Genomic DNA, 20,880 nt, shown 5'->3' with positions numbered 1-20,880 from the left:
AGCATTCTTACGACGTGCCCCTGTGGATAGAATTAGAATGGCTTGGGAACATGATTTAAATATCCCCTTATCTGATGAGACTTGGGACTCGATTCTCAAATCGGTTAATTCAACCTCGCTTTGTGCTCGCCATTGCCTTTTACAGTTTAAGATTGTTCATAGAGCCCATATGTCTAAATCTAAACTATCTCGATTTTACCCTAATATTAGTCCTCTTTGTGATAAATGCAGAATGGGCGAGGCCTCTCTTATTCATATGTACTGGTTCTGTCCTAGCCTGGAGAAATTTTGGAAAGATGTCTTCATAACTTTGTCTTATATTCTGAATCACCACCTAGAACCTAACCCTTTAATTGTTCTGTTTGGTTTTTTGGGTGAGACAGATTTACGTTTGAGTTCGTCTAAGTGTCGAATATTATCTTTTGCTTCTCTCCTGGCTAGACGTTTAATCCTCCTTAGATGGAGAGATGTTGCCCCGCCCACGCATGCTCAATGGCTTAATGATATTATGTCCTGCTTAGACCTTGAAAAAATCCATTATTCAGTTCTTAATTCGGATATAAAGTTCCATAAGGTCTGGGGACCTTTTATTGAGTACTTTCATAACCTTCCTCTTAACTAAGGTTTTTTTTTCGGTCCCTTGCTTTCAGCTCTTTTTTTTGGTAGTAGGCATTAATATCTTCTGTTTTTAAGAGTATTTACAGTTTTGGGGATTTGAATGTCCTGATTTATAGTCTCTATATTGTATTGTGGTTGGTCTGGAGTTCTTTTTTGTTGCGGGGCTTGGGGAGGATACTAATTTTACATGTCTTCAATTTGGGTGCTTTCTCAATGATCTTTTTTTGTATTATATTATTATTGCATGTTTATTTTTGCACTGTATTAATGTTCCTCATTTTGATTTGGGTTTTTTTATCTGTAACGATGTAGAAAATGCATAAAAAAACTAATTTTAAAAAAAAGATGGCAGTGTGATGTTAATATGTAGCAGCCTCTCCGGACTCTGGATTTAGGTTTTTGCCAAACGTTATGTGGATTTTCCGGTGTAGTCTGTTTTGTCGTGTGCTTTTGTGATATCATTCTGGAGGAACATTGTTTCATTTTTTAACTGCATTGTAGTTGTGGTTTCTAAATGACAATAAACCGAAATTTAATTCAATTCAATTCAAAAAGCAGCTATACAGTATACACAATGGGTACCTACACCTGCAGTTATAAATAATTATTAAATTTATTCAGATTAATTTAAGATATTGAAAATGTTTATTGTTTTCCATCAGTTTTATGTTGTTTCACACCACCAAATGAATTATTGGGAAACAATTATTACCAATGAAGATTACCTTCTTTGAGCTTTTTCACCCACATGTTTCTGCTGTCAGCATTTGGAGCAAAAATGTACAGGGTATTACAATCATAAATAATCTAAAACAAAACACAAAATTAATTAATTACCATACAGTATGAACATTTGAACCTTATAAAAGGGAAAGAAGATGATATCTAATCCTAGCCTTAACCCTAACAATGATAAAGGAATTAGTCAACTATGTTTAGTTCTCCAGATATCCTGATGAACAATTACTCACTATTAAACTGTTTAATTTTTGTGTCTTGTGCCACTTTTTTCCTACTTTGTAATAGCTGTAAGTAAGTGGTGCTTCAAGACCTCTGATGTGAGTAGATGTATCTGTGACTCTGTTTTCATATTGGTTTATAGGATATCCATAATCATTCTCACCATTTATTAAAAACGTGCAACAGAATAGAAAAAACAGAAAAATTCCAACTTTTTAAAAAAGGGATAATAACATGGCAGGAAAAGAAAACAAGGTGAAGGAGAAAAGATTTTAAGAAAGATGGCCTAATGAAGTATACCAGTGTGGTCAAGCCTGCAAACAGGCATAAATGTAACATATCAAAGGAACCAAATAACTGTACGGCAAGAACAGTCTTGAGGTTAACACATACAAAAATTGAGCAAGTTTACAATTCAGAGTACTCGCCAATGAGCTTTTAACAGCAAACAGTGAGCTGAAGAAAAAATGAGAGGATTGACATGTATTTGTGAAGATTAATTTGTGAAATCCTGTGAGTCATGAGATTCTGAAATTTACAATTAAATAACAACATTGACTCTCACGAATCAGGATTCAATCACACAAACCTATGGAAATATTATAACTCCAATCATTGCTGGAATGATCCCAATTAGACAGCTCATAAAAATCCTAATAAATCTAACCCTGATAAGTTGAAACAACCATGCATCAAAAAGGTCAATTGTTAAACAGAATAACATAGCTTTCTGGTTAATTTATGGAAATACTGCATATAGAATTAAAAGTAATGTATTCAAATGTGGTAGTGGAAAAGCTGTAAAATTATTTTTATGCATAGAGACATGCAGATTCATGCACTATATTTCCACACATATAATGCAACTTTAAGATAGATCAGTGAACCATTCAACTGCAATTAGGCAAGTATTAGGCTGGCTCATGTTAAATAATAGACAAAGATGAGGAGTTTCTGATCAATGCACCATAAAACCTCAGCATTATACCCTTGCTTCTATATTTTAGTCCTCTCAGAATAAATGCAAATATTGCATTTGCCTTCCTTACCATTGACTCGACCTGCAAGTTGACCTTTAGGGAATCCTGCAAGAGGACTCCCAAGTCCCTTTGCACCTCAAATGTCTAAATTTTCCCCTCCGTTTAGTAAATAGACTATGCCTGCATTCCAGTCAATACAGTCCCCTCGCGCCCATTCATTCCAGTCAATGAAATTCCAATGTTCCCAAGTATTCCAGTCAATACAGTCCCAATGTTCCCGCACATTCCAGTCAATACAGTCCCAGTGCACCTGAATATTCCAGTCAGCACAGTCCCAATGTTCCCGTACATTCCAGTCAGCACAGTCCCAATGTTCCCGCACATTCCAGTCAATACAGTCCCAGAGCACCTGTATATTCCAGTCAGCACAGTCCCAATGTTCCCGCACATTCCAGTCAGTACAGTCCCAATGTTCCCGCACATTCCAGTCAATACTGTCCCAATGTTCCCGCACATTCCAGTCAGCACAGTCCCAATGTTCCCGCACATTCCAGTCAGCACAGTCCCAATGTTCCCGCACATTCCAGTCAGCACAGTCCCAATGTTCCCGCACATTCCAGTCAGCACAGTCCCAATGTTCCCGCACATTCCAGTCAGCACAGTCCCAATGTTCCCGCACATTCCAGTCAGCACAGTCCCAATGTTCCCGCACATTCCAGTCACCACAGTCCCAATGTTCCCGCACATTCCAGTCAGCACAGTCCCAATGTTCTCGCATTCCAGTCAGCACAGTCCCAATGTTCCCGCACATTCCAGTCAGCACAGTCCCAATGTTCTCGCATTCCAGTCAGCACAGTCCCAATGTTCCCGCACATTCCAGTCAATACAGTCCCAGAGCACCGGTATATTCCAGTCAGCACAGTCCCAATGTTTCCGCACATTCCAGTCAGCACAGTCCCAATGTTCCCGCACATTCCAGTCAGCACAGTCCCAATGTTCCCGCACATTCCAGTCAGCACAGTCCCAATGTTCCCGCACATTCCAGTCAGCACAGTCCCAATGTTCCCGCACATTCCAGTCAGCACAGTCCCAATGTTCCCGCACATTCCAGTCAGCACAGTCCCAGAGCACCGGTATATTCCAGTCAGCACAGTCCCAATGTTCCCGCACATTCCAGTCAGCACAGTCCCAGTGTTCCCGCACATTCCAGTCAGCACAGTCCCAGTGTTCCCGCACATTCCAGTCAGCACAGTCCCAGTGTTCCCGCACATTCCAGTCAGCACAGTCCCAGTGTTCCCGCACATTCCAGTCAGCACAGTCCCAGTGTTCCCGCACATTCCAGTCAGCACAGTCCCAGTGTTCCCGCACATTCCAGTCAGCACAGTCCCAGTGTTCCCGCACATTCCAGTCAGCACAGTCCCAGTGTTCCCGCACATTCCAGTCAGCACAGTCCCAGTGTTCCCGCACATTCCAGTCAGCACAGTCCCAGTGTTCCCGCACATTCCAGTCAGCACAGTCCCAGTGTTCCCGCACATTCCAGTCAGCACAGTCCCAGTGTTCCCGCACATTCCAGTCAGCACAGTCCCATTGTTCCCGCACATTCCAGTCAGCACAGTCCCAGTGTTCCCGCACATTCCAGTCAGCACAGTCCCATTGTTCCCGCACATTCCAGTCAGCACAGTCCCAATGTTCCCGCACATTCCAGTCAGCACAGTCCCAATGTTCCCGCACATTCCAGTCAATCCAGTCCCAATATTCCCGCACATTCCAGTCAGTACAGTCCCAATGTTCCTGCATTCCAGTCAGTACTGTCCCAATGTTCCCGCACATTCCAGTCAGCACAGTCCCAATGTTCCCGCATTCCAGTCAGCACAGTCCCAATGTTCCCGCACATTCCAGTCAATACAGTCCCAGAGCACCGGTACATTCCAGTCAGCACAGTCCCAGTGTTCCCGCACATTCCAGTCAGCACAGTCCCAGTGTTCCCGCACATTCCAGTCAGCACAGTCCCATTGTTCCCGCACATTCCAGTCAGCACAGTCCCAATGTTCCCGCACATTCCAGTCAGCACAGTCCCAATGTTCCCGCACATTCCAGTCAATCCAGTCCCAATATTCCTGCACATTCCAGTCAGTACTGTCCCAATGTTCCCGCACATTCCAGTCAGCACAGTCCCAATGTTCCCGCACATTCCAGTCAGCACAGTCCCAATGTTCCCGCACATTCCAGTCAGCACAGTCCCAATGTTCCCGCACATTCCAGTCAGCACAGTCCCAATGTTCCCGCACATTCCAGTCAGCACAGTCCCAATGTTCCCGCACATTCCAGTCAGCACAGTCCCAATGTTCCCGCACATTCCAGTCAGCACAGTCCCAATGTTCCCGCACATTCCAGTCAGCACAGTCCCAATGTTCCCGCATTCCAGTCAGCACAGTCCCAATGTTCCCGCACATTCCAGTCACCACAGTCCCAATGTTCCCGCACATTCCAGTCAGCACAGTCCCAATGTTCTCGCATTCCAGTCAGCACAGTCCCAATGTTCCCGCACATTCCAGTCAGCACAGTCCCAATGTTCCCGCACATTCCAGTCAGCACAGTCCCAATGTTCCCGCACATTCCAGTCAGCACAGTCCCAATGTTCCCGCACATTCCAGTCAGCACAGTCCCAATGTTCCCGCACATTCCAGTCAGCACAGTCCCAATGTTCTCGCATTCCAGTCAGCACAGTCCCAATGTTCCCGCACATTCCAGTCAGCACAGTCCCAATGTTCCCGCACATTCCAGTCAGCACAGTCCCAATCTGCCCGCACATTCCAGTCAGCACAGTCCCAATCTGCCCGCACATTCCAGTCAGCACAGTCCCAATGTCCTCTCATTCCAGTCAGCACAGTCCCAATGTTCCCGCACATTCCAGTCAGCACAGTCCCAATGTTCCCGCACATTCCAGTCAATACTGTCCCAATGTTCCCGCACATTCCAGTCAGTACAGTCCCAATGTTCCCGCACATTCCAGTCAGTAGTCCCAATGTTCACGCACATTCCAGTCAACACAGTTCCAATGTTCACGCACATTCCAGTCAGTACAGTCCCAATGTTCCCGCACATTCCAGTCAGTACAGTCCCAATGTTCCCGCACATTCCAGTCAGTACAGTCCCAATGTTCCCGCACATTCCAGTCACCACAGTCCCAATGTTCCCGCACATTCCAGTCAGCACAGTCCCAATGTTCCCGCACATTCCAGTCAGCACAGTCCCAATGTTCCCGCACATTCCAGTCAGCACAGTCCCAATGTTCCCGCACATTCCAGTCAGCACAGTCCCAATGTTCCCGCACATTCCAGTCAGCACAGTCCCAATGTTCCCGCACATTCCAGTCACTACAGTCCCAATGTTCCCGCACATTCCAGTCAGCACAGTCCCAGTGTTCCCGCACATTCCAGTCACCACAGTCCCAATGTTCCCGCACATTCCAGTCAGCACAGTCCCAATGTTCCCGCACATTCCAGTCAGTACAGTCCCAATGTTCCCGCACATTCCAGTCAGCACAGTCCCAGTGTTCCTGCACATTCCAGTCAATCCAGTCCCAATATTCCTGCACATTCCAGTCAATACTGTCCCAATATTCCTGCACATTCCAGTCAATACTGTCCCAATGTTCCTGCACATTCCAGTCAATACTGTCCCAATGTTCCCGCACATTCCAGTCACTACAGTCCCAATGTTCCTGCACATTCAGTCAATACAGTCCCAATGTTCCTGCACATTCAGTCAATACTGTCCCAGTGTTCCTGCATATTCCAGTCAATACAGTCCTAATGCACCTGCATTACTTAAATAGCCAAAAAACCTAAACGAAATTTCAAAAACAAGTCAAGCAGCATCTGTGGAAAAGCAGAATTAATGTTTCAGTTTGAAGGCCCATGGTCTTCAAAATGAATCATTAATCGTCTTTTCTCTTCATAAATACATACTAACTTGCTAAGGCTTTCTCGGACATACCCTCTTCTCATTATTATCATTGAGGAGGTACAGTATCTTGAAAGCTTAGCATCAACATTTTAGGAACAGTTTCTTCCCCATCTGATGGTTAATGAACCCATGAACACTACCCTTCTACACAATTTATTTTTCATATTCTAATTTACAGCAATTTTTTTACGTCTTGCACTGTGATGCCGCTACAAAATAACAAATTTAACAACCTACTTCAGTGATAATAAACCTGATTCTGATTCTGGCCCTTTTTGCATCTGCACAAGGATAACTGAGGTTCATTAACCATTCTAGGAAATGCATGTGTAAAATGCTGGAACATGCTCGTGTGGGTATGGGTTGTGGGAAGGTCGTGATTACAACAGAGAACATGCAGAGGAAGTTCACCAGGATGTTGCCAAACATGAAGCACTTCCATCTCAAGAGAGATGGGTTAGGCTGGGTCAGCTTTTTTTGGAGCAGAGGAGGTTGAGGAGGCACTTGTTACAGTTATGCAAAATGATGAGGTGCTGAAGGGGGATAGATGTCGGGATAAATTTCCCCATCGCAAAGGTATTTATAAATAGAAAAGCTTACAAAATTTGTGAATACAGCCTAGTCCAGCACAGGTAAATCCCTCTCCACCATGGAACACATCTACATGGAGTGCTGTCGCAGGAAAGCAGCATCCATCATCAAGGATCACCACCACTCCCCCCCCCCCCATCCAGGCCATGCTATCTTCTCTCTACTGCATCAGCTGCATCAGGAAGAAGGTGCAGGAGCCTCACAATGCACACCACCAGGTTCAGGAACAGTTATCACTCCTCAACAATCATGCTCTTGAACCAGAGGGGATAATTTCGCTCAACTTGATTCACCCTGAAGGGTAACGTAGTTGGGAGTAATGTACCGGTATATTATTTAGAACAACCAACATTGAGTTGGGGTTGGCTTTAAGAGGCTGGTCTGACATGATGTTGTTATAATGAAAGAGGGGTTTAGCACACTTTTGTTATGCAAGTTTGAGAATTCAATGAAACGTGTTACAGGTTTCATTCAACAGAAACAGCCTCACTTCATTTTATTTGTGGAAACCTACAGCCCCATCACCGAGCTATTCCCAAAACCTATGGACTCACTTTCAAAGACTCTTCTTCTCATGTTCTCAATACTTATTTCTTATTTATTTATTTATTATTATTTCTTCCTTTTTTTTCCCTTTTGTATTTGCACAGTTTGTTGTCTTTTGCACATTGATTGTCTGTCCATCCTAACTGTTTCTTTCATTGATTCTATTGTGTTTCTTGTATTTACTGTGAATGCTCCTAATGCCCTTCCCTTGGACAACATTGGTGGCGTGGGAGAGGGGAGACTTGCAGCTTGGGCATCTGCCGGTCTTCCATTAAAAAAAAACCTTGCCCAGGCTTGCGCCCTGGAATCTTTCCAAGCTGCAAATCCATGGTCTATCAAGACTAACAGAGGCCTACACACTTTGAATGCTCACAAGAAAATGAATCTCAGGGTTGTGTATGGTGGTATATATGTACCTTGATAATAAATTTGCTTTAAACCTTAGAGTGCAAGGTTTAGCACAAGGAGTAAGTGGTGTAGAGGTAATCCGTGGAAGAACTTTATCACACAGTGGTTCTAACCCACTGCCCGATTGGGTGCTGAAGGCATGTGCTCTCACAACATTTCAGTGTTATTTAGACAACACTTAAATCACCAACACATAGAAGGATATGGATCAAGTGTTGCTAAATGGAGGTAGTATAGACAGGCACTTGAAAGTTGACATGGACTTGGGTTTCTATGCTTATGACTCAAGATTCAAGTTTATCAAATATACCTGTACATCAAAATATACAGTGAAAAGTGTCATTTGCGTTAACAACCAACACACCTAAGGTAGCCCACAAGTGTCACCACATATTCTGCCTAACATCAGTGCCTGGTAGAAAAACATAGAATACAACATGCAACAAAACAAGAATAGCAAAACAAGCCCCATTCTTCCCTCCCACCCATGCACATATGCATTCCTCTAACACCAAGACAGTCCGTATTCTTTGACCTCCAGTGGACTTGGATTTGTATATAGGCATGCTGATATTAGGCCTTCCACTGCCCCAGTGGACTCGCAGAGATTCGCAAACCCAGGGCTCCCAATGCCAATAAATCCTACCTCAGACAGCTGAAACCCACCCCCTTTTCCATAAGCTTGCCTCCCTTGGCCCTCTGTTCTCCTCTGCCATTGGCTGACTCCAGTCTCTACAGGGTAAAATTAACTTTATAAGAAACATGACTCACTTTATGACCCTAAGTTACAGTTTACATCACAGACATATCAGAGAGTAATCTTGAATGTTTCTGGAAACTTTACACCAATTCCGCTCAATGACGTGAACAGTGCAAGTACTCTTTCAAGAAAGTGAAGCAAGAAATCAGGAGTAGCTGCCTTTTACTTCTCTCTTTTTAATCTGTCATTGGATATGGACATAAACTGGAAAATTGTCCATCCCAATGTGATCCATGTAGGGTTCTATACTGGATAAAAATCGAAATAAAGTTTCATATCACTTAATAAGCAACCAGATCAAAGTAATTGAATAAATTCTTCACATTAAAAACTGACATCTACCATAGGTTGTTTTATACAATGAACAACAGGATGTATTTTATAGGAAGTTTAAAATAAACAAGCATGCTTCAGTAAGTTGTGGAGCTACCACTTCCTCCCAAAGAAAAAGTATAGGCAACTACTCAATTTAGTACTATGCAGAGCTTACAAAGGGGACAAGAGGTGTAAACCACAAATGTTCAATTTGGAAAGATGATCTTTTACAGCAAGATAAGTGTCAACCATTTATTTTTATAAAATCTCAAGTCAAGTTGATGAGATACATGTACAATGAAGAGTTTGCTTGTCACAGGCACATGCATTCAGTCAACACACAAGACATAAACCATCCATAGATTATACATAGATTATAGAAGAGAGAAAGATACTGTGCAAAACAAGACTTCAGTGCAAAAAACAACTCAAATTGGGGACGTCCATAGTAGGTGTTCCCCAGTGAGGTTTGCTGAGGTAAAGATGGCATCATACCGGTCAGTTTAGCATCATAATGATTGTAGGAAAGTCTCTGTTCCTGAACCTAAAGCTTTCAGACCTCAGGCTTCTGTACTTCCTGCCTGATGTTAGCAGCAAGAAAAGTGAATGACTAAAGTGATGGGGATCCTTGATGGGAGATACTGCCTTCTTGAAGCAGTGGCCTCCTGTCGATATCAATGGTGGGGAGGGCTGTACCTGTGATAGATTCTCTACAGCCTTTTATATTCCTGTGCCTTGGAATTGTAACCAGTCAGAATACTTTTTCCAGTGCATCAGTGGAAGTTTGTATTTGATGACATTTGAAACCTCCTTCAGCTTCTAAGAAAGTGGAGGCACTGGTGTGCCTTTGTAATTACATCTATGTGCTAGGGCCAGGTCAGATCATCTGAGATGTCAGCACCCAGGAATTTGAAATTGTATACTCTCATCACCTCTGGCTAACCAATAAGAATTGGTCTGTGGTCTCCCATCTTCCCCTTTGTGATGTCAATGATTAGCTCCTTGGCTTTGAAGACATTAAACACTAGTTGTTATTGTCACATCACTCAACTAGATGCTCTACCTCACTCCTGCGCTCTAATTCATCACTTCCTATGATTCAGCCAAAACACTGGGTCATTGTTGAATTTATAGATGGTATTGGAACTGTACTTAGCCACACAGTCATGGGAGTAAAGAAAGTACAACAGGAGGCTAGGCACACATCCTTGAGGTGTACCCTCATTGATGGTCAGAAAGGAGAAGTTATTACTAATCCATAATGAGTGGGATCTGCTGATGAGGGTATCAATGTCATGGTCCCAAATGAATAGTGGCAGACATCTGAGTTTTGGGACTCAAATTCCCTGGAATATGGTTATCTGCCACTGTCCCTTTAAGACTCAGACTTCCAATTATTGTCTGCCACATTCGTTAATGGAAAGTCTGTACTTAAAGGCCTCATGCCAAGCACTTGCCGTTCAATCATAGGAGTTCCATTTCTAGTACTACTCTTGGTGATTTCATGGTTGGATTTCATTTGTGTTGTCTTGTTTATTTTGAGTCTGAGTCTTGAGTTAATTCTAGACCTTACTCTGCACTTTGGTTCACCATCATCTACAGCTCTCTTGTTACAGTATGACTGAGTCAACATAAGCCCAACAGAGTATGAATGTCTGTGAGCCACACTGGCTTACCATGGAGAAACTATGTGACAACATGCTTCAGGAGATCCTCACCACTCTCCAGAAACACTCTGACTCCAGTAGGCAGGATCTGAGTTCAGCTGGAGTCGCTGCCAGTCTGGCCATGTTCAAGCTGGAGACTCTGTCAATACTTGTGAGGCATCGCCACACCTATTGGTCCTTGAGCGGTACAACAGTAACTCCGAGGCATGCGGAGGATTCCTGGAATAATGATCCTTGGCCTTTGAGTTACAGCCATCTAAGTTCCCACTGGAATGCAGGAAGGTAGCCTATATAAAATTGTACAAGGCATTGGTAAGTCCAAATTTGGAGTATTGTGTACAGTTCTAGTCACCGAATTATACGAAAGATGTCAACAAAATAGAGAGAGTACAGAGGAGATTTACTAGAACGTTACCTGGGTTTCAGCACCTAAGTTACAGAGAAAGGTAGAACAAGTTAGGTCTTTATTCTTTGGAGCATAGAAGGTTGAGGGGGGGACTTGATAGACATATTTAAAATTATGAGGAGGATAGATAGAGTTGACGTTGATAGGCTTTTTCCATTGAGAGTTGGGGAGATTCAAACAAGAGGACATGAGTTGAGAGTTAGGGGGCAAAAGTTTATGGGTAACACAAGGGAGAATTTCTTTACTCAGAGAGTGGTAGCTGTGTGGAACGAGCTTCCAGTAGAAGTGGTAGAGGCAGGTTCGATATTGTCATTTAAAGTAAAATTGGATCGATATATGGACAGGAAAGGAATGGAGGGTTAGGGGCTGAGTGCAGGTAGGTGGGACTATGTGAGAGTAAGCGTTCGGCACGGACTAGAAGGGCCGAGATGGCCTGTTTCCGTACTGTAATTGTTAAATGGTTATATGGTTATATCATCTCACTCCTTACTGGAAGAGCCCTTGCCTGGGCCACTGCACTCTGGGAGAAGGACTCACTGGTCTGTGCCAGTGCAGACCTCTATTCAGAGACTTTGAGGAAGGTGTTGTATCACCCCAGAGGACAGATGTCTGTGATAAAGCTCTTCAACTTGTGCCAGGGGAATTGGTCTGTGGCCAATTATTCCACAGAATTTTGTACCTTGCAATTGGAATATGGAAGTACTGACCACTCTGTTCCATAAGGGGTTGAATGACTAGCTAAAAGATGCCCTTGCAGCCTTAGAACCAGCGGAGGATCTAAAAAGTCTTATGCACCGGGCAATTTCACTTGATAACCAATTACCAGAAGGGAGAGGAGAGAGATGAAAGTGAATATTCCAAAGAGCCTCTCCTCCTGAGGGAGTACATTCGGATTGGAGGGTTGTGACTAGTGGTGTCCCACAAGGATCTGTTCTGGGACCTCTATTTTTTGTGATTTTTATTAATGACCTGGATGTGGGGGTAGAAGGGTGGGTTGGCAAGTTTGCAGATGACACGAAGGTTGGTGGTGTTGTGGATAGTGCAGAGGATTGTCGAAGATTGCAGATAGGATGCAGAAGTGGGCTGAGAAGTGGCAGATGGAGTTCAACCCGGAGAAGTGTGAGGTGGTACACTTTGGAAGGACAAACTCCAAGGCAGAGTACTACGTAAATAGCAGGATACTTGGTAGTGTGGAGGAGCAGAAGGATCTGGGGGTACATGTCCACAGATCCCTGCAAGTTGCCTCACAGGTAGATAGGGTAGTTAAGAAAGCTCATGGGGTGTTAGCTTTCATAAGTCAAGGGATAGAGTTTAAGAGTCGTGAGGTAATGATGCAGCTCTATAAAACTCTGGTTAGGCCACACTTGGAGTACTGCATCCAGTTCTGGTTGCCTCACTATAGGAAGGATGTGGAAGCACTGGAAAGGGTACAGAGGAGATTTACCAGGATGCTGACTGGTTTAGAGAGTATGCATTATGATCAGAGATTAAGGGAGCTAGGGCTTTACTCTTTGGAGAGAAGGTGGATGAGAGGAGATATGATGGAGGTATACAAGATATTAAGAGGAATAGATAGAGTGGACAGCCAGCGCCTCTTCCTCAGGGCACCACTGCTCAATACAAGAGGACATGGCTTTAAGATAAGGGAAGGGAAGTTTAAGGGGTATATTAGAGGAAGGTTTTTTTATTCAGAGTGGTTGGTGCGTGGAATGCACTGCCTGAGTCAGTGGTGGAGGCAAATAAACTAGTGAAATTTAAGAGACTACTAGACAGGCATATGGAGGAATTTAAGGTGGGGGGTTATATGGGAGGCAGGGTTTAAGGGTCGGCACAACATTGTGGGCCGAAGGGCCTGTACTGTGCTGTACTATTCTATGTTCCGACTGTCCTCTATCCTCTCCTGTTCCCCAGGCTAGAACTTCTCTTTGACCACTACCGATTCTAGCCTCTGAGGAGCCTTTGTAAACAGGCCAGATAAGGCTCTCTCGAGCCAAAGGAGAGAAGGAGGGAGAGGTGCTGCATTTACTGTGGAGAGGCTGGACGTTACGGGACTTCCTGTCCCAAGCTGTCAGGAAACTCCCTGGACCATCCAGCAAGTGGAAGGCTGTGGCAGTTCCTATCCTCACTCCCAGTTCAGCTCCCTCTGGAGTGCTATTCTCCATGTTGCTTTCAAGGGGAAATTAGAAACATTCCTTAGATGCTTTTATTGACTCTGGTGCAGCAAGAAATTCTTTGGACCTCGGACCTCAAACTAATCCCTATTTTGTGTCTCAACCAATGGCTCATTGCAATGGCCCTGGATGAGAGACTTTTTTTGTCAGGGCAGATCAACCACCAAACATCACTGCTCAAGCTCAAGACCGGCTAGTATGTGGAATCAATCAGCTCCAGTTCATTCGCTCCCCAGAAATACCACTCATTCTGGGTCATCCCTGGCTGTCATCCCACAACGCAAAAGTCAACTGGACTGTTGCCGTCCTTCTAGATAGGTCAAATCAGTGCAAAAAGGAACTCCTCCAAAAGGGACCTGAGACTACCTCCTGAATTACCTGTTGAATTTCTAACCCCAGTGCATCTGATTTGTCTAGAATACCTTCAGAATATTCAAAGCTCCTGGAGGTCTTCAACAACAAAAAAAAAGGCCATCGCCCTACCACCTTACCAGGACTATGACCGCATCATTGATCTGCTACCAGGTATTTGTCCTGCTCAGGGATGGCTCTATTCTCCATCAGCCCTCGAGAGAAAAGCTATGGAGTACTACATCCAAGAAGCTCTGGTGTCTGATTTTATTCAACCGTCCACATCTCCCGGTGGGGCCAGACTTTTCTCCATCACCAAGATGGATGGTGGACCAAGGCCCTGCATAAACTATAGGGGACTAAATAAGATTACTGTTAAAAACTGGTCCCCTCTCCCTCTCATGTACATGGCCTTTGAGATTCCCCAGGAAGCTACAATATTTTCCAGATTGAACCTCCATAATGCCTACTATCTTATCCACACTTATGAGGGAGATGAATGGAAAACAGCTTTCAATTCACCTACGGGCCACTACATATACCCGATCATGACTTTTGGGTTGATCCAATGGTATTTCAAACCTTCATCAATGATGTGCTCCAGAGATGCTATACCACTTTGTCTACCTAGATACACTAATTTTCTCCTAGTCCACTCAAGAACACGTCCAGCATGTCTGGCAGTTTCTACAACATTTCTCAAGATTAAACTATTTGTCAAGCTTGAAAAACAAATTCCATGTATCCACAGACAACTCATTTGGGCTTGTTATATCTAAAGTCAACCCATAAATGGACTCTGACAAGAACCAGGCCATGCATAAATGGTCTCAATCCAACTCAGTGAAGTACCTAACAGGGAAGAGAACCCTTCAGCCATAATTCCCAGCTCTAGAGAGGTGGTGCCTATCTGCTGGAACATAGATTTGATAGTGTGTTGAGCCCAAGAGCAACATGGGGCAGAACCAGGTTATGGTCCCCTGGATACATCTTTGTTCCTGAACCTGTTCATTTGAAGGTGCTCAACTGGGGACACACTCAAAACTGGCTGGACATCCAGGTGGCTCGCACTCTAGAGTTCATCAAGAGACATTGCTGGTGGCAAGGCATGACTAAAGTCATCCGGGAATATGTCTTCGCATAAAGAACCTTGAGCACAAACTCAAGGTCTGCTTCAGCCTCTTCCCATTCCTACATGCCCTTGGTCCCACATTTCTATGGTCATAGGCTTGCACCTTCCCAAACTACCATTGGCTTCAAAGACCACCAAGCTCATGTTATTGCATAGCTTCAAGATTCATGTTTAACCCCAGGATATCGTTTCCAATTGCGACCTCTAGATTGACTGTAGGTTTTGGAAGGCATTTCTAAGCACACTGGAGCCTCTGCAAGTCTGCTGTCTGGGTTCCATCTATAGACCGATGGGTAAATGGTGTGGGTCAACCAGGACCTAGAGAGAACACTCAGACATTTAGCCTCAGAGCTTTACCACCTGGAATGACAAACCTCCGCATTTGTCTATCAGGATGTCCCCTTTTGAGTGCGAAATTGGGTTCTGTCCTCCGTAGTTCCATCAGCGGACCAACTGGTCCACAATTATTGACAGAAATGAGTTAAGGCAAGAGAGATGTTGTTAGTCAATACATGGCAACAAAGCCAAGCCAACTGCTGGAGAACAAAGGAACCAGCACTTATTTCTGGTCAGTGGGTCTGGCTCTCAACTAGAGATTTCCCCATACAAGTTGAATCCAGAAAATTGGTGCCTTGTTACATCGATCAGTTCAAAATCCTTTGACACATCAATCCAGTTACCTATCATCTCCAACTCCTGAACACCCCACATTCCACAAACCCCAACTCAAGCTCTTGAGTGCCAGCCCCTTGGCTCCGGTTCCCAAACCACCTCACCCTCCCAGAATTGTTGAGGGATAACACGCCTACACGGTGCAGCAACTTTTGGACACCCACATTATTCAAGGTAAAAGGCAGTGCCTTGTGGATTGGGAGGGAGATGGCCCAGAAAAAATAAGTTGGATTCCTTCACAGGACATCTTGGACCCTACATTGATAGAGGGCTTTGACCAGCACCAGTCTTGACTGAACAGCAGCAGAGATCCAAGTTTTGGTGCTTTAATTCCCTGGAGTATGATTAGTCTCAGACTGCCAATTATTGCCTGCCACATTTCTTCATGGCAAGTTTTTACTTGAAGACCTCCTGCTGAACACTCAGTGGTCAATTGTAAGAGTCCCATTTCTAGTACTACTGATGTTGATTTTGCCTTTTGATTTCATTTGTGTCACCTTGTTTATTTCGAGACTGAGTTAATTCTAGACCTTACTCTGCACTCGGGTTCACCACCATCCACGGCTCCCTAGTTACAATCAAGGATCCCATTGCAAAGGGAAGTACAGAAGCCAAGGAATAGGGCTTGGTAATAAGTTTGCACAGGATGACTGTGTTGAATGCCAAGCTGTAGTTGATGAACAGCAAACTCAATTATGCATTACTTTTGACAAGATGATCTAGGACATGGAGAGCCAGTAAAATGGACCTGTTGGGGAAATAGGCAAATTGAAGGGAATCCAAATAGTTTCTGATATTGGAGTTGATTTGTTTCGTAACCAACCTCTCAAAACGCTTTATTTCAGTGGACATAAGTGCTACAAGACGGTTGATACTGAGGCACTTCACTACTCTTCTTGAGCAGTGGTACCACAGATTTTCTTTTGGAGCAGGTAGAAACCCAAGGCCACAGAAGCAAGTGGTTGAAGCTGTCCTTTAATACACAAGCCGGTTGGTTTGTACAGTCTTCAGCACTTAGCCACATATGCAACCTGGTTCCTTTTACTGGATTCACTCTGTACTGATTTTGGGTTCAGAGACCGAAAGCCAGGGTTGTCAGCTGTGGAGGCTCCAGCAGAAGTGTCAATATTCTCCATTTCAAAGCATGTACAGTGCCTATATTTTTTAAAAAGTATTCTTCCTCTCCCCCCATAAGTTTTTCCATTTTATTGTTCTACAACATTGAATCACAGTTGATTTAATTTGGCTTTTTTGACACTGATCAACAGAAAAATACACCTGTATCTCAAAAGTCCAACTGCTGTTCAGTCAACGTCCTGGCAAAAACCACACTATGAGAACAAAAGAACACTCCAAGCAACTCCACAAAAATGTTATTGAAAAGCACAAGTCAGGAGATGGATACAAGAAATATCCAAGCCACTGAATATGCCCTGGAGTACAGTCAATCAAGAAATGGAAAGGATAAAGCACTGCTGTAAATCTGTCTAGAGCAGGGCTTCCTCAATAACTGAGTGTGCAAGAAGGGGACTAGTGGGAGGGGGGCACCAAGAGACCTATGACAACTCTGGAGGAGTTACAAGCTTCAGTGGCTGAGACTGTGGGAGAGACTGTGCATACAACAACGCGCTGGAGGAATTCAGCAGGTCAGGCAGCATCCATCGAAACAAGCAGTCAACGTTTCGGGCCAAGATGCTGCCTAACCTGCTGAGTTCCTCCAGCGTGTTGTACGTGTTGATTTGACCACAGCATCTGCAGTGTACTTTGTGCATATAACTGTTGCCCGGGTGCTTCATCAGTCACAGCTTTATGAGAGTGGCAAAGAGAACGCCATGGTTGAAAGAAACTCACATGAAATCTCAGCTAAAGTTTGCCAGAAGACATGTGGGAGACTCAAGTCAGCTGAAAGAAGGTTGCATGGTCTGATGAAACCAAAATTGAGCTCTTTTTGGCCATCAGACTAAACACCATGTTTGCCTTAAGCCAAACACTGCACATCATCAAAAACACACCACTACTGTGAAGCATGGTGGTGGCTTCATCATGCTGTGGGGATGCTTCATTGCAGCAGGCCCTGGAAGGCTTGTGAAGGTAGAGGGTAAAATAAATGCAGCAAAATACAGGGAAATCCTGATGGAAAGCCTGATGCAGTCTGCAAGAGAACTATGATTTGGGAGAAGACTTATTTTCCAGCAAGACAATGACCCCAAGCATAAAGCCAAAGCTACACAGGAATATCTTAAAAACAACAAAGTTAATGTCCTGGAGTGGCCAAGTCAGAGTCCAGACTTCAACCTAATTGAGAATTTGTGGCTGGACTTGAAGAGGACTGTTCATTCACAATCCCCATGCTACATGACAGAGCTTAAGCAGTTTTGTAAAGAAGAATGTGGAAAAACGCAGTGTCCAGATGTGCAAAGCTGATAGAGACCTATCCAGACAAACTCAAGGCTGTAACTCCTGCCAAAGATGCATCTACTAAATACTGACTTGAAGGGGTTGCATACTTATGCAATCAGTTATTTTGTGTTTTATATTGTGTTTTGTGTTTTAATTAATTTAGATCACTTTGTCAAGATCTGTTTTCACTTTGACACAAAGGACTTTTTCTGTTGATCAGCGTCAAAAATAGCCAAATTAAATCCACTGTGATTCAGTTATAAAACAATAAGATATGAAAACTTTCGGGGTGGGGGGGTGAATACTTTTTAAATAGGCACTGTATATGGCATTGAGCTCATCCAGAATGATGCATTATTGTTTCATCTTGCAAGAGATTAAGGCATATAGACCCTGCCATAGTTGTTGAGCATCTACTTAGGATTCTAATTTAGTCCAAAATTGTCTTTTCATGCTTATGATGGCTGTCCAGAGGTCATATCTGGACTTCTTGCATGACTCTGGATTACCAGTCCTCAACACCACACATCTGACCTTCTGTAGATTATGAATCTCCTGGTTCAGCCAGGGCTTCTGGTTGGGGAAGACTCCAATTTTTTTTTTTGTGTGGGTACACACTTGCAGTTCTGGTGATATCTGTGGCATATTCATTCCTGTTCAATGATGAATCGTTGAATGTGGCACAGTCTGCTGATCCAAAGCAGACTTCCATTTGCTCCACTGCCTCTCTTGACCAATTCCTGATGGTCCTCTTGGCTGGTGCCATGTACCTCAGTTTCAGCCTGTATACAGGAAGGAGCATAGGTCAAATTAATGAAAGTGCAGCCAAGGGATGAAGTGGTAGGCATTCCTGATGGAGGTATTGCAATGATTGACAGTACTTGGTCCATTGGTTTTGAACATGGCATGTCGATGGCAGTTTGGAAGACAGTTCTTCAAGCTTCCCCAAGTCCCCAGCAATGATGAGAAAGGCATTGGAGGTCCTCTATTTCATGCTTGTTGATCACAGCTCTCAATTCCCCAAGTGCTAGCTTGACACCTAACCATGGCAAGATATAGACTGCAGTAAGGACCACAGCAGAGGTAGAACTGTTGGCACTTAACTACCAGACCCTTCAGGTCAGGGGAACAGAAGTGGGACAAGACCATCATGTCTAAGTATCAAATTGAATTTATTATGAAACAGATGCTGCCTCCTCCCCCTTGTCCTGATACCACCTTCCAGTCCACGTGGTGGATGGAGAAACCCTTATGATAAAGCACTTTGTCTGGAGAGCTGGGGGTAAGCAATTTTTCTGAAATAAAGTACGCAGCAGTTCCTCATATCACTGGTACAGCAGTCTTGCCCATAGGTCTGGATAGTTGTCAAAAACAGAGATGTGAATTAGATTCAAATGCTTCCAAAGGATCAAATGTGAGAAATTAATAGTTGTTCTTAAAAATACAAGAACGATGGCAATCTGCAAGCATCAGCAAACAGCCACCAGGTTAGCTGACGGTTTAATGGTTCTTCTGAAAGACTAACAGTCTAGTTTTCTAACGCTCAAGAATCTACTAGCTACACAAGCTACTCTCTAAACCAGAGGTAAATATACAAATATGATCTCTCTTCCCCCCACCCCAGTGCACCTGATAGGAAACTATGAGTTGTATTATAGAGAGTAAAGTACTAACGAATAAATTTAAAATTCAGAGTTTAGCAAACGGTACCACAGACTTGCTCAGGTGTCATGGTTCCAAAGTGGTTAGCATAACCCTACTACGGCTCAAGGCGTCGGAGTTTGGAGTTCAATTCCAGTGCCATCTCTAAGGAGTTCATACATTATCACTGTCACCCTGTGAGTTTCCTCCAAGTGTTCCGGTTTCCTCTCACAAACCAAAGACATACCGGTCATTGTGATTAGGCTAAAATTAAACTGGTGAGTTGATGGGTGGTGTGGTTAAATGGGCCATAAGGGTCTATTCCGTGCTGTATCTCTAAATAAATAAATAGAAGTACCAGGTACAAGGAAAGAAATTGAGTTGAGGCAAAGGTTTACATAGAAACATTAAGTGATAATAATTGATATGATTATTGCTAGAACATGAAGTTGGGGACAATCTCTAGTAGTCATGTATTCCTACAGGATAAACCCAATACCTTCTATGCCTTTTTTTGGGGGAGGCAAATAATATACCACTAAGACATGCCTCCCCCTGCCCCTACTCCCCACCCCCACCAGCTCTGTCAATTACATCTCTGCCACTGAAGTCTGATCTGCTTTCACGAAGCTAAGCAGCTGACCAAGTAGAGACCCTAGTCAGGTTCTGAAATCATTCACTATTAAATGGCCACTGTCTTCGCCAACATCTTCAACTTCCAACTTCAACAGTCCACTCTCCCCACCTGCTTCAAGGAAACCTCCATCATTCCAGTGCCCAAGAAAAGCAAAATGCCTTCTCTCAATGGCTACTGACCAGTGGCTCTAACTTCAACCATAATAAAGTACTTTGACAGAGTGGTAATAGCCCATATTAATACCAGTATCCCAAACAATCAAAAGCTGTTCAATCCGCATTTAGGAAAAACAGGTTTACAGAGGATGCCATCTCCCTTGCACTAAATTCAACTCTGGATTACCCTGACAATAAGAATACATATGTCAAGATATTATTCATTATTCAGCCTTCATCAGCATAATACCTAATAAACCCATCACTAAACTCTTAGACCTTGACCTTGGGTCCCCAACTATCTTTCTGATTGATAACCCAGTCAGTTGAAATTGGCTATAACATTTCATCTACCCTGGTCCTCAAAACTGGAGCTTCTCAGGGTTATATGTTCATTCCCCTGGCTTGCTCCAATTATACCCAGGACTGTACGGCCAAATACAGCATCAATTCAACCTTCAAGTTTGCCAATGACACCACAGACTGGATCAACAACAATGA

General features: G+C 43.7%; 1 protein-coding gene across 5 annotated transcripts in view; it reads right to left on the bottom strand.

Moving 5' to 3' along the window:
* tec (tec protein tyrosine kinase) overlaps positions 1-20,880 on the bottom strand; it is a 149,744-nt gene that overhangs the window by 67,338 nt on the left and 61,526 nt on the right. For 4 of the 5 annotated variants that reach the window (XM_073064702.1, XM_073064701.1, XM_073064700.1 and 1 more), the window contains one exon: positions 1,344-1,425. In XM_073064702.1, the coding sequence (XP_072920803.1) occupies positions 1,344-1,425 (82 nt within the window). The remainder of the gene's footprint in view (positions 1-1,343; positions 1,426-20,880) is intronic. The other variant, XM_073064703.1, reaches the window with a different exon arrangement.

This window comes from Hemitrygon akajei, chromosome 13 (genome assembly GCF_048418815.1).
Source record: "Hemitrygon akajei chromosome 13, sHemAka1.3, whole genome shotgun sequence".
Lineage (NCBI taxonomy): Eukaryota > Metazoa > Chordata > Chondrichthyes > Myliobatiformes > Dasyatidae > Hemitrygon > Hemitrygon akajei.
Note: the sequence above shows the minus strand (reverse complement) of the source record. Positions and strands in the feature narration are given on the sequence as shown.